We start from the raw sequence: 14,578 nt of genomic DNA on the forward strand, positions 1-14,578 counted from the left end.
CTTTAAAAGCTTTAGCTGATCTGGCTGCTCTGTATTCTTGGAGCAGATTTAGTGTCAGTACGGAGATCAGCGGCCCGTGGAGTCCCGGTGCTTCCCTTTTAGCCTTAAACCTGCCTCTGCTTGTGCATCTGTGTTACTTTGCTCCTAACAAAAGGGTCTCACAGTGTTTGGAGCTATCTGGGTGTCACCCAGCCTCAACACTGAGGCACCAGAGGCTTTGGGCTCTTACAGTCGTGTGCTTCTCAGCAGTGTGGCAAAGACTATGAAAGCTGCAGTTAAATATGCTGCAATGCAGCAAATGGGCTTTACAGCATGTTGTCTGCAAGACAGCGCTCTGCACTTTGCAGCACAAGGACCTTAAAAGTGAACCTGGAGCACAGCGATGCTATTAACCAGCTCAGGGTATCGCAGGTCTGCAGGACATTATTCTAAGCACTTGTGTGGTCACCACTTAAATCTGAACTTCAACTTAATAGAAATCAGAAATAGGGAATATGGAGTGTTTATAAAATCAAATTGTCGCGTCTGTATTTCTGTTGACCTTTCTATTTGATGGATAGGAAACAAATCCAGGAGGTTTTAGTATTAAAATCGTGCCCTTTTTTCTGATTACTTTTGCAATGAAATCTGGCTTGCATAGAGTCCAATTTACCTGTGGAATATTTGCTAAGACTGCAAAATTATTTCTGGAAAGAATAAGTAGGAGAATATTATAGGTTGTTATTGGCTGGTCTTTCAGATGCTGACGAGTGAATGAACGCCTTTAATGTAATGGGACTTCTCATGCTAACATGTTTGTGAGGAGAGGCACTAAGAGCTGTGTTGTTATTACATGGCAGTTAGAAGAAGAGATAAGAAAGGCCTGAACTGTTTCAAGCAGAGTTGCTTTCAGAGTGTGTCTTGGAGGCTGTAGTGGCATCAATCTGTGCCTCACTGCAGAAAGCTTGGGCAAATAGGAAGGAAAATGAAATCTTCATGTAAGTTATCATGTTTTCTCTTAGACTTTGTCTTCTTTTCTTTATGTACCCTCCTAGTTTCTGTGTGACGTGCCTTAGTGGGAGCAAATGTTTACTGATGGGACTAAAACATGGGCAATTAGACTCCCTAGTAACTGATGGAAACTCATTTCAGTAGATGTGTCTCTTGCAGTGATAGTCCTTGCAGAAAAAAAATGAAGCTATCTATTTTTACAGCAATTTGCTTAAGTTATTACTAAAGCAATTTACTTTACAACACTTAGTAAAAGCAGAAAGGAGATGATAGCAGACCAAAATAAATGACTTGCAGGCTGCTGGAAACAAATGCCTTAGCGGAAAAATGGAAATAAAATCCTTCACCACTTGGATTTTCCCTATCTACTTTTATAGCACTCAAATATTTTTTCTGTGCTCTGTTTGAAGAGACACGTCTCTCTGCCACGACAAACGGGGCAAAAGCAGCAGCCCGTGCTGAAGGCTCCTGCTGGTAGTTGTGCACGACTGCTGAAGGGTTGTAGAGACAGTGCTGCAAAGGGGCACCGGAATGGAAGTGGCACCTGGAGAAAAGAAGCTGAATCTTTGCTGAAGCCTTGCCTGCAGGTGGACTGCTGTCCACTCGTTAGTTCTCCTTGTTCTAAGTCCCCAGAGCCAACATTTGAAAAGCTGCCTAATTTCTAATCAGTTTTATTTGATTTGTGACTTCACTGTTCTTGTCACGGCTTTGCATTTTGCACACATCCAGGTTCTTGTCTAGCTGAAGAAGTTTCTGCTTACATTTGTCACCCAATCTTCTTCCTTTCCTGCCATGTATCTTAAAGATTATGGATGCATTCTTGGCAGAATACGTCCTCCTGCCAAGGTATCCTAAATCACATAGTTAGAAAATTGTCCAAAAGTCACTTCAATGAGATGTTTCTCTTTCCTTCGTAATACTCAGAATGCTTTCACTTTTCCTAAGAAAAAAAATTCAGATAAGAAGGGACATCAACAGCTCTTTAGTTCTGCTGAAAGTAGGGTCTGCTCTGAGGTCTGACCAGACAACTCATGGCTTTATACTTGTTTTAATTTGTTTTATTTATCCTTATTCTATTTATCTTTAAGACTATAATTATTATTTTAATTATATTTTATTATAATAATTTATATTTAAGAGTATAACTTCAGATTCAAATGTGCAGAAAAGAACATTTATGTGTGTGAAAAAACAGGCAGAGAAATCACCGAATCACAGAATGGTTGGGTTGGAAGGGACCTCAAGGATGATGAATCTCCAACCCCCTGCCACACGCAGGGCCACCAACCTCCACGTTTCAGAGCAGCCCAGGCTGCCCAGGGCCCCCTCCAACCTGGCCTTGAAAATCTTTCCCTTGAGAGCAGTCTCGGGTCAGCTTCAGTCAGTCTGGATTTTCTCTTTACTTTTGCTTTGCTTGTGGTAGTAGACACCATAACTGAACTTTAAAAACAGAACTTCTACAAATACATGCAGGGGAATTTTTCAAGATTATGTGCACTGTGTTACAAAACCGCATTGTGCGTAAGATTTTTTTCACACTGACATTTATTTCTGTGTAATTGCAGTTTGCTGATATCTTATTGCCCATTTAGGCTCTGGATTTAAAGCTACGAGCCAAGCAGGAAGCAGAAATCATGAGAACTTGTATGTTTGTTATCCACAGTCACTTTCCATATCGGAGTTTGCAGGGTGAGACGTGGTGGCATTTTGGCTGTGTCTGATGGATAGCGTGTGAGTGGGCTCAGCTGGACGTGTGATGGTGAGCCTCTGTGGTTCCACTGCCAGCACCACAGTGAGAGGTACAGAGAAAGGGGAGTCCAGATCTGATGGCAGTTTGCTTCTTTGCTGCAAGAAATGGTGCTGCTACTTTTCTTTTTGTTAAAGAACCAAATGCCTGGTCTAGCATTAAATAGGGAGGTTGGTGGCCCTGCATGTGGCAGGGGAGTTGGAGATTCATGATCCTTGAGGTCCCTTCCAACCCTGGCCATTCTGTGATTCTGTGATTAAGGCTTGTTCTGTAGAGCTGTCTGCTCTCACGCAGTGTTTATAGCTGCAGGTGGCTCTGTGAGCTGTGTTGACCTGACTGCCAGCAATGTTAATTTCATGAGTAAATATTTCACTTGTACATATAGTTGTATACCTAGTTGTATATATTTTCCACCTTCCCCTTGCCTGTGGATAATGTCTGTGTGGAACTGTCTATGCGCAGATGGGATGGCAGCTGTTTGAGGTCAGCAGTCGTATGTTTCATTTGAGTAAATGACATCTTGGGCTGCAAGGAAGGGCTGCAAACACGGCGTGTGGCCGCTTCTGTGTGCTGGGACAGCAAACCAGGAGGTGGAATATTTGTGATCGGTGTGACTGGGTGGGCAGGCTGCGTCAGACGCTTCCACTCCTAAATCCGAGAAGGGGTAGAATGGCAATAGGTACAAATGCTCTGCTTCTTCAATTAGTCTGCAGAGCAGACTTTCTTCCTGTGTATTTAAATACTGAATTTCAGAAATATCCATTGGCCTCTATTCAGATTATGAAAATTCCTTCAGACAGTGTGGGATGCAGAATAATTCCAAAAGAGAGAGTTTTGTTTTAAAAGTATTCTGAACAGGATTTGATAACCATTTTTATTAGAATGCTTCTCTGCAGTCCTTGTATTCATGTTCTCCATGCATAAAGAATGCCCTAAGGAGACAAGTGACTTGTAAGTTAGCAATGCTGAAATAGAAGCACTGTTGGGAAGACCTGTGTTGTTTTGAACCAGAACAGTTACAAATTTTGCTTCACGAGGTATACTGCATAAGAGGAGGAACTTTGCTGCTCCAGCTAACATCTCCAGGAGAGGCCTAAATTCAGTGTGATCAGTCAGTGACACAGATGATTGCAGCAATTGCCAGGAAATCCACTGCTTCTAACAGGTCCAGGGCTTCCTCAGTGAGCCCTGTGGCAGGGTGATGCACCATGCTGTGCTCCGGCTGTTTTTCTGTTTGTTGCTGATTTGAGGCACATCAGGGCATGTCATTATCTCTGTGTCCCAACTTGTCTTTTTCTTCTGGTACCTGCAAGTCGACTGGGAAGAAAAGGTAGAAATGAAGGAGTGGTTGACAAAGAGAAACTGCAAGTATTACCACTTGTAGATCTGTCATGTCACCCCAGCTCTTCGTGGCTTGAGCAGAGGGCTCAGTGTAATGCAGAAAAGAAAACAGACAGTATGTCATGGAGAGGGTGTGGAATCTGGCTTGTATTACTACATGTTGGTACTATTGTATGTTACCAACAGGTAGAGGCAGGCCAGGCCAGCTGTGCTTCGTGCTGACAGGAGCCACGAGGTCAGGAAGCACAGGAGATCACGGGCAGCAGCGTGTTGGGGTTTCCATATGACAACTGACTGGAGGGCTGTGGTGCCAGTATGCACTTCCCACAGCCTGTTACTTCCCACAGCCAAATTAAGGTGCCATGACTGTCCCATCACCTTATGTGGGTTTAACTGCTTTATGTTATGAATGTAATCAAAGACTCATGGCACACACAGTACATTTTTCGGCCGCTGAACTTGGGCTCGTACACAGATTCCTGTCTACAGGTGTCTGAACTCTTCTTGGAAATTAGGCTTATGGACGGTCGTTGGTTTTTCACTGTTTGTTCAACTTCTAGGTTAAAAAATACTTGGCTGAGAAACAGCTGAAGTGGCAAGAACAGGAAGAAAAAGAGCTCCAACATTTGGAGGAATTAAGGAAATTAATGGCTAAACAAGCAATTAAAGACAGAGAACGGTAAGATACATGACATGTGAATATACTGTCTGTAGGGACTTTTTACAATAGAATTTGTTTTGTTCTCCCTACCTTTCACCTTAAAACAAAATCAAGTGGTTTTTTTCTTCCTGTTTGGTGGTTTCCCCACTTGACACGTGAAGGTTGCATCATGGCTGTATTCTGAATGCAATTTATTTCTTCTTTTAGATTAATTCAAATCAGTCACAGCATCAGAGCCATGTAAGCAATGAACAGCTGCAAACAAAGCAGGGCACACACATGAAGTCCAGCTCCCTTCATGCTTGCTGTGTTGTGGATGGGTAGCTGAACCTTCTGTGCTATTTTCCATATTGATCAGATGTGTTTTTGTTTGAAGGCAGCAAGGGGAGCACATCAAGCATCTGCAGCCTTAAAGACACTTATCATCGTTTCAGAGAACCTTAAATTGTGTCCCTGAATTTTGAGATAATCAAATAATTACTCAGTGTTGAGTATTCAGACCTAGTTTTAGTAAAAGCTGTTGCTCTTGCTCTGCATGAAGAGCTCTCAGTTGTTGACACAGTAAATGGTACTGCACTGGATCAAGTATTTCCATGGAACTCTTTGCCTTCTTCTCAAGCAAACTGCATTTAGGATTTTAACCAATGCCAGTGAGAAAATCTTGGTGGTGATTTCTGTATGTGGGAACCAGAATGCTTCTAAGGGTGGAACTGAAATACAAACAATGTACGTTGCAGCGCATTCCTGGTAGCTGCTGTTCGCTTGTTTGATGAATGGGCTGAGCCTGTCTGTGTTTCAACCTGTGCCAAGTCTTCTCTGCGGAATGTGGTCTCTAATGACCTGCTGAAGGAAGGAGGACCATTAAAAAACCATTGTATGCAGTCTGGTTATAACTGCTCTCGAATCGAAAGTTTGCCTTTTTTACATGAAATGAGTCGCCAGGTGAGCAGACTGGAAATGGAATTAAAATAGAGATGTAGTTCAGTTGACTTTCAAAGACTGAAATTTATTGTAGTCATTCATGGTGAAACACCGCTTCCATCTGACTTTGCTACGGTGCCTCTCTGACAGCTGAGTTTAGGTTTATGCTGGGAGTACTCCTACACCTGGCACTGGTTTTAGCCAAGAGCAGAGGAAATACAGGGCTTGAATTACTGAGTTTTCAGCAGAACAGAATAGGAGAAAATGACTTTTCTTTAAACCTGTACACTGCAGTGTGCCAGGCAGTTGGGGAGCGTTCTTTTCTTATGGTAATAAACGCTGCGGGATAAAATATAAGGAAATGGCACAGTTCATTGAGGAATGCAGGGAGGAAACAATCATACCTTCAGGCTATTATGAATCAAACGTCAGCAAATGCTCAGCATTATGTTTCCCTGAATCGGCATACTGTACAAAATAAAACAGTTTAAAGGAAAATGCTTGCTCTTTGTGGAGATTAATAATGCTCTGTGCTTTTCATCTCCAAAGCCTTCACAAATATTAATCAAATAGGGGCAGAGAGGTGTTTCTGTTACTAGGAGCTGTAGTGCTACTGGCACGGCGTCAGGCACGTGTTGTACTGAAGGCAGGGTGCTGGTGTAGTGATTTCACAGTGAAGAATTGCAGTCCTACAGCAACTCATTGTATCCTCACATGCTTAGCCTGTTCCAGAACACAGCACGTCTTTAAGTCTTTGCAGAGCTGATTGTAAAAGATGGATCAGAGCAGCACAGCAATTGTGACCTGATATGTCCTCAGGCTCTTTTGGGAAAGGAGAAGGTTTGGTGTGAGCCAGCTGGCTGTTCCAAGGAGGAGATACAGCACGGGCAGACACAGAGCATTTCTAATGGGTGCAATCGGATACCAAAAAATGTTCTGCCCCTATCCTGAATTGTTTCTATGTTTAATTTCAAATTAAGCAATTGGGCTTATCGAATATAAATATATATCTCAGACTTGCTGCTGTGTTCAGGTCTCACTGGGTAAGCATGAGATGCTGGATAACCAGGGCTGTGACCAAACTGAAGGAGTAAAGGCTCCGAAACAAGATGCTGGGAGCACTGCGTGTCTGCATGTGGCCCACTGAAAGCAGAGATTTAAATATGAATGAGGTGTTTATTGAACTGACACAGGGAATAAGGTAGGTTCTGATACATGCAAAAATGCCACCTGTGTTATAAGCCTTCTCCTCCCCTCCCAATTCCAACTATATCTGTCCCAATAAGCTGTAGTCCATTTTTTTCCTATTGAACATTTATGAGGTGTTGTGTTGAAGCAGAGTTTTAGTGAAATTCTGCTTGTCCAAAGTTACATAAGTGTGTGCCCACAATACTTCAAGGCGGTTTTACTGAGCCTGAGCAGCTCAGCTTGTTTTTCAGCTGGAGATTCATTAAAATCAGTACTTAGAGTGGTACTTAGAATCAAAATTGAGTATTGAAATATCTTAGTTTTTAGCTTTGTATAAAATCAATTTTACTTAATTTTATACAGCAACAATACTCTGGGTCCCTTCGCTGCCCCACTCTGCCTGTTGGCTGCCTTGCTATTCATTTCCAGTCACTGGCACCTTCACACTGGGTAAAACATTTGCGTTTGACTTTATCACAGCTTCACACCCTGATGTGAATCAGAACTCCTGCAGCAAAACGTGTGAGCTTAGACCTGAATGAGTGCCCTCAGTTTTAGAAGTTCCCAAGCGGTTGAATTTTGTATCTGATAACACTGGAGTCTTTTAGAACTCGTAGCAGTCGGCTCAAGCAGAGTGAAGGATTTTTTATGTAAAATAATTTTGTCATTTTCAAAGAGTATTTCTGCTTTTTATTAAATATTCTGCATATGAAAAACTGATTAAATTTTCTCCCAGGGAAAAAAAAATGACCTGTAAAGATTTCCATTGTGAGCGTTGATTCTATAAAGTGTTTGGATGTGGTGCTGAGGGCCACGATTTAGTAGAGGGCTGTTAGAGTTAGGGCAGTATGGTTGGGTTGTGGATGGACTTGATGACCTTTAATATCTTTTCCAACCTGAGCGATTCTATGATTCTATTCTATTCCATACAGGGATGTGGAAAGCCTCTCCAGGGCATCCATGAGCTGCTTTGTACTGCTCTCTTAGCACCAACATATTTGTCCCAGTAGTTGTTATTGGGCTGTGGCTGCAGTGCTCTTTTGGAGCCACCAGCACAACTACGCATTCAGTTGCAGTACATGCAGTGCACAGCACGTGTGCTCCTTGGAGCAACGAAACGTTGAGAGCAACGACAGCAGCTCTGCTGCCTTGAAGCAGCCCTTATTTCTGTGCTTCCCTGAAGGCAAACCGTGGCAACAGCAGCTTGTGTGAAGGGCTGCCAGTGATGCACCACAGAACGTCCTGCAGCTTCGTGAGAAACAGACTTTGGCAGCGGGCTGAGAAGTAGAAGGAAGCATGGTGGTATGGTGGCCGTGGTATCTCAAGGGCTGTAAACACCTGCTGCAGGAAGCTGACCAGTGAAGGCAGTGCCGTAGGTGAAGATTCGGGATCTATTTTGTGCTGAGCTCCGTTTGTTCCTTCGGAGAAAGTTTTTAATTCATGAGTTTTCTTGCTTCTTGGAAGGGATTTGTTTCTTTAAATGAGAAGGGCTATAGGGAACAGTTGTGCTGCCATACACAGATGTCAGAGAACATTTCTTCTTGGCAAAGAAAATGGAAAAAAGTGAGTAATGGTGCTATAAAGCTTAAAGCTTGCTAGAGAAGAGCTAGGGTTGTAGAAATGAAGTCTGAAAGGTTAACCAACTTATAAAAAATATATAAAGGGAATGGCATTCTTTGTGTTTGTCAGGAATTTTGATGGTGGGCATAAGAGAGCATCAGGCTAGTTTTCAATTGGAAAGTAACAACTTTAAAGTGAAACTTGACCAGTTTTCCTGTTTGTATGCATGCTGTTTTACAGGGTGGAGTTTAGACAAAGGCTGCTGGAAAAGAGGATCCTGGAGAAAAAGGAGGAGGCCCTTCGAGAAGCCTGTGCAGCAGAAGAGAAAGAGAAATGCCTGGAAGCACTTCGACAAAAGGTGCTTCTATTTCTTACATGTGGTATTTTCAGATGCAGTAGAGACAGAGCACATGCTGACATACTACATGGAAGGTAAAACAAAATGTTACACCACAAGCAAATGAATGAAGGAGCTAAAATGCACTCCGGGTCTGATGTTAGTGTTGATTCTGTCGTGCTATAAATCTTACATGCTTTGTAACCGACAGGAAGAATATTAAGAAGTTAAAGTGCACTGAGATGTCCAGAAATATGGACGGGGCTAAACTGAGCCTGCTGGCTGCTTCTGGTTATGGGCTGTGAACATCAGATCTCGTGTCGATCTGTACTAGAGCTGCAGATGCTGGCACTGCTGTCGTACCACCCCTGAGGTCTCCTTTGCACCCAGGGCCATGCACTGCCCTTATGGCACAGAGCAGTGGTGCATGTCCTCAGGAGGGGCTGTCCTCTGGTCACCTGCAGTTCAACATAGGCTTATTTCCCCACAGCATTTGTGAGCTAGCATCATGAGCTCTCTCTTCATAGAAATGCCATTTGGCTTTCAGGTTTATTTCAGTTTGTAAGGACTGGCATTGGCATTTACAGTGTGCAGGTGCTCTGTGTGCAGCCTGCCCGTGTAGCAGGCAGTTCTCCAGGCTGTGGCAGCCCTGCACTTACCAGTCATGCACAGTGCTATATGAAATCTAGGCAATTAAATTGTCTCTATCGGGAAGCTGGAAAAAATCTCCCTGAGTTTCACTGCATCAAAGTGGTTTTCAGTGTTTGGTCTGAGGCAGTTTTCCTGCATTCACACCTTGCATCTTCCCCTCTGTTCTGTGTTACAGCACTTGGAGGTTGCTGGCAGGGCCTGGCTGGGAGCTGTGCTGCTGGCAGCATTCAGAGAGCACAGGGCTGTGCTGGCGGTGGGACCTGGTCCTGTGCCCCTGGGGGTATGCACAGGCTCTGGGCTCAACTTTCTGGCTTTACAGCACTTACGTATGAAGGCAGGTCGGTTTAAGGTTCTAAACCATGTCAGCGATGGTGTTCTCAAGGGCCGTGTGTTACTGATACCACCGTGCCCCTGCACAGACTGTAACGCTTGTTTTCATTTGTGTGCTTTAGGTTTCCATCGTAGCAAAACCAGACCCAGCGAGAGTGGTGGCTGATACTGCAGCATCTAAAGCTCGGATGGGCGTTGGGTCCACAGAAGAGTTTGTTCTTCAGAAGCCGCTGTTTCAGTTGCAGACATACAGTGAAGAGCAGGTAATAGCCTGTCCTTATACTGCATGCTTTATTGTATGCAACCGTACTGTGAGAGCAATAGGTGGTAACGGGTGCGTAGCTGAAATAGTAACGCTAATGGCAGAACACAGAACACAATGTACATGAAACTGAAATCCTTAGGGGCAATGGGTGGAGCCAGCTGTGTGCCCAGGAGTCTGCAGTGCTGCAGCACACAGCAGCATGCACACACACACACACACACACACACACACACACACACACACAGTGCCCCAGGGGCTGTGCTGCTGTCCCTGAGCCACATCTCCCACCAGTGGGGAGGAAGCAGAGCTGGGTGCCAACTGCTTGCCGAGTGCTTTGCTATTGCTCCATTTCTAAACTCACCCCGTTCGTGCTTTTACAAGCTCACTTTAAAAAGTGCCTCCTATTCACCTGCTCCTGCAGGTGTTGTGCTAAGTGTCTGATGTGAAATGGAAGTCCTCCTTACTGTGTTGGCTAAAGGAGAAACCAGTCAGGGGTAAGCAGTGAGGTGGTTTTCAGGTTGCCTGCTCTGCTGAGGACAGTGCTAGCTCTATTTCAACTGAAGTTAAGCGACACAGGGAGAGATGTTCTGGTTTTTTTTACTACTCTCCATCTGTCAGTGTATGCATTCGGAACTGAGAAGCCCTAAAATGTCTTAAAAAGGGAAGTGCTGGGCAAGCATGGTAATAGACATCATTACATTTCAGCTTATTCAATGCTAAAATAAAGCTTTTATGCCACAGAGCTACAAAATAGCATTCTTCTTTCTGTCAGTATCATTTCCAAATTCCAGAATGGGAATGGTTTTGAATGCAAGGCTCTTTGTTTGGCTAAGAAAATTTACCCAAATCCAATGGATGTTGTGAGGTTTGGAAAAGCCTGGCTTGAGCGTGCTCTGAAGATGTGCGTGTGAGGTTGATTTGTGGGTTCTCAGAACATGCTGCCCACTTCAGCTGGTCGTGGGCACTGCTCTGCTCCTGCCAACACCCAGCACCCGGCCAAGGGAGCTGAAAGGGGCCGTGCATTTTGTCAGGTAACCTCATGGCAAATCTTAGCGTTAATTTCCCTGGGCCTTACTTGCTGTTACAGATATGGAAGTGGTACTGCCATGCAGTCACTGTGTGATTGCTCATTGCACAGCAGTGCAATGAAAAAAATCATAAGTGCATTTGAAGTGCTAATATCCCATAGGGAAAAAGGCAAAAAAACCCAGGAAGAATTAAAAGTTTTGTCCTGAGAGCAGGGTTGCATTGATGGAGAACATCAGAGAAGTCAGAATCCTTTTCCTGAGCAGGCTGAGTTCACTCAGTTTCTCATTTGCACTTTGAACTGAGCCACAATGAGGACTGAAAACCAGAGCTCTGTGTTTACACAGATTGTGATCATTAGTACTTAAAAAGAATGATATCAAACTATGTGTAGTGAGTTATTCACCAGTGAACTTCTTCGCTTCCAAAGGCTCTGTTTGTGACCAAGACATTTTTAATCACCTTCTGAACCCTTCTGTTTCAAACATATATAGCATATAATAATATATAATATAAATATATATATATATTATATATATATAATATTATATAATAATATAAATATAAAATAATAATGTATGTGTCTATATGTGCATTCACAAATAGCCTTTCAGTTTATCTTTACTTGCAGTGCAAGTGAGGAAAGTAGGGTTTTGTTTCATCATTGCTGTGGTTTATTTTAACAGATCATTTCTGACCCCAGGCTTCGTGTCGAGTTAGCTCTTCGAGAAGCTGGACTTCATAGAACACCTTATGCAAAAGAGATTTTGCCAAAAATTCCTCCACTGAAGCTTCCAAGAAGAGACATGGAATCTACAGTGTTTAAAATGTAGAGCGCTTTGTGTGTCAAGAGCAGAGAAGCTTCAGAGGTGTCATCTGGGCCGTAACAGTAGAACTCTCAACAAATTCTCACTGGCCGTGTCATGGAGCTGCTGGGTCGTCACTGTGTGCAATCATTCAAGAAAAGGACGTGCCTTTCCTTACAGAGTTCAGTGCAACATCTGAGCCCTGCCTGGGTGCAGGCTTTGAGGAGCTCTGGTGGGCTGCTCTTCAACTCCCCATGCTGCAGGATTCCCGTATTTCTTCCCAGCAGGAGATCAGCACTGATGGCAAAGACCTCTGCCAACTCTGCTGGTCAATTTGCGTAGCGTGGTTTGGAATTCTGGTTTTTAATTGGCAACGCAGACCCCAAAGGCTTTGCAGTGAGTTGGATTATATCGTGGTGCACAAATGCATCCCACGTGGCTTTCATTCCAGGTTGCCTGAGAATTTGATTCTTTTAATTGTAAGATCTTTCTGCTATTCCTTGATGACGATCAGAAGGAACTTAACCTCTGTCTATATTTAGAAACCAGTTTGCTGCGTCGTACTTACTGGAAACCAGTCATGCAAGCAATTTTGTATTGGCAGTGTTTCAGAATGAATTATACATTATAAACGCCATTTCAGATCCGGGATTTTTATTTTGGAGTGGACTCCACTGCGTGCGATCCTCTTCAATTAAAGTAAATTGATGTCATCTCATTTCGTAACTGATTGCATTTTCAAGCCTCACATAAGATGGCTGTAAAATGTATTCTGTATGTAAACAAGTTACAGCGAGGAGCTTAACCCAGAGTTCCTAAGGACAATAAATGTCAGAAAGATCTGAACATCCGTATTTGCATATCTAGTTAACTAGAGGAACTTAATTAGCCTAATATTGTGATGCTTTACAGGCGTTAATGGGACACACATCCTCAAGGCCCTGTGAAGCAGTGATTCCTTGCTGCCCAAAGGAGGATCTGCGGGTGAGGATGTTGGAGGCCCTGCCAGCAGAGCCCGTCTGCAGAGCTGTGCTGGCTGCTGCCCTCCTCAGCAGGCCGTCCTTCCTGATGACTGGTTCAGCAGCTCTGCACCGAGCGCCTTGCAATCTGACAGGCAATGTTCCATTCTTCACACCTTGCACTGAAGGTAATGCTGACAACATGTAGCAGTGCATCCTGACCTCAGGAGGGGGGTTGGTGCCCAGGGAGGGAGGTTTGCTCTGGTGTGGGTGGGTGAGGCTGTGAAAACAGAAGCAGAGAACTGAGGAAGGGATCACAAAGCCAGGGGAGGGCGGGCGCTGGAGGCTGCAGCAGTGGGCAGCTTTAAATCGAAGCAAAGTAATCTGAGTACTGAAGTGAATCTGAGTTATTTTGCTTGGGGTTGAAATGCTGCAGAGACTGCTTGCTCAAGAGCAGCGGAAGCTGAATATCCTCTGCATTTTGTCTCGTTGCAATTCAGTGCATATTTGTGCATTTTACTTTGGTGTCTTGTTCGAGGTAACTCAGTATTTTTAACACATGCTTGGGCAGCTTGTTGGTTGCTCCAGCAGAGGAGGCCAGCACTGCTTTGCTTCTGGAGACCAGATTGGCTCCAGGGATAAATCCTCCCGATGGCTTCCCAAGAACAGAAGGTCTCATACTTAAGGCAGTGTTTTTTTTTCTCGCCTTTAAAGGCAGATCCAGAAGACAATCTCAGTGGTGCAAAATCTTGTGAAACTGTAATTGTCTCTAGTAAGTAACTAGTGAGATGCTTATGGAGAAACAACGTTTACATGAAGCAGAAAATCGTTCTTGAAAAGAGGGGCTCTGTTTTATAAGCAGTATCGTGGATGTTGTCACATGTGCTGCTTTACAGAGAATGGGCTCAGTAGTGTCATCTGAAATCTGGGAAGAACTCTCTAACTCCAGTGTGGTGTTAGAAAGAGGCATTCCTTTATTGCTCACCAGGTGCACCGGGCCAGGTGACGAGCAGTTTGATCTTCTGGAGTTCAGGTTCTACTCTGCAACAGTTCAGACGTCCCTATGCAGCACACTGGCATACACATTCATTCTTTGTCAAGGACTCATTAATACATGCTAATGCACCTTTGGCCACGCTTGGTGATATCTGGGGTGGCCAAGTGCCCACCTGCTTCTTCCATGTTTTCCACCATCAGCTTCATCACTGAGACCTTCCACTTACTTTCAGCTGCTGGATATTCTGAGGCCTGAGAACAACATCTTTATGAAAATGAAGTCACTCCACTTTTAAGATGTACAACTCAGCTGTCAGTTTTGGTCGTCAGAAGTGGCTCAAGTGTTAACTGGTGCCTGAAAGTCAAGTATGCCACAGCTGTAGGATGAGTCGGTGCGGTACCAACTGCTGCAGAAACACAATGCTTGTGCCAGCTTATGTGCACATGAGCTTATGTGTGCTTTTGGGTTTGTATTTATAGAAGAGCAATGTGAGTGGCTGCAGTGCTGGCTCTGATCCCTGGGAAGCGGGTGGCTGTGCTGGATGGTTTGCATTCTGAAAGGAGCTCCCAGAGACGGAGGTGCTGAGCCCTATAAGCCATTAACTGACTGATGCGAAACCCTGGGAGGGTGTCAGAATGTGCAACAGAGTAAACATTTCCCAATGTAATCGTTAAGTTAGAAGCGGAATGATTGAAGAGTCTTAACTGCACCACATTGTAGAAAATAAAGAAGTGGCTGTGTCCTGCAGAGCAAATGATCAGGGCTGTAGCTGTGTCAGCTGCAGCAAAGCAAACCCCTA

The 14,578-nt window shown here is 44.0% G+C and overlaps 1 protein-coding gene across 1 annotated transcript in view; it reads left to right on the top strand.

Annotated features, from left to right (window-relative positions):
• The window catches only part of CCDC148 (coiled-coil domain containing 148), a 57,186-nt gene extending 44,719 nt beyond the window's left edge, over positions 1-12,467 (top strand). Inside the window, exons 12-15 of the mRNA XM_048953602.1 lie at positions 4,639-4,757; positions 8,649-8,766; positions 9,849-9,989; positions 11,704-12,467. Coding sequence (XP_048809559.1) covers positions 4,639-4,757; positions 8,649-8,766; positions 9,849-9,989; positions 11,704-11,850 — 525 coding nt within the window. The 3' untranslated portion in view covers positions 11,851-12,467. The remainder of the gene's footprint in view (positions 1-4,638; positions 4,758-8,648; positions 8,767-9,848; positions 9,990-11,703) is intronic.
• The last annotated feature ends 2,111 nt before the right edge of the window (positions 12,468-14,578 follow it).

The sequence above is a fragment of the Lagopus muta genome, chromosome 8, assembly GCF_023343835.1.
Source record: "Lagopus muta isolate bLagMut1 chromosome 8, bLagMut1 primary, whole genome shotgun sequence".
Classification (NCBI taxonomy): domain Eukaryota; kingdom Metazoa; phylum Chordata; class Aves; order Galliformes; family Phasianidae; genus Lagopus; species Lagopus muta.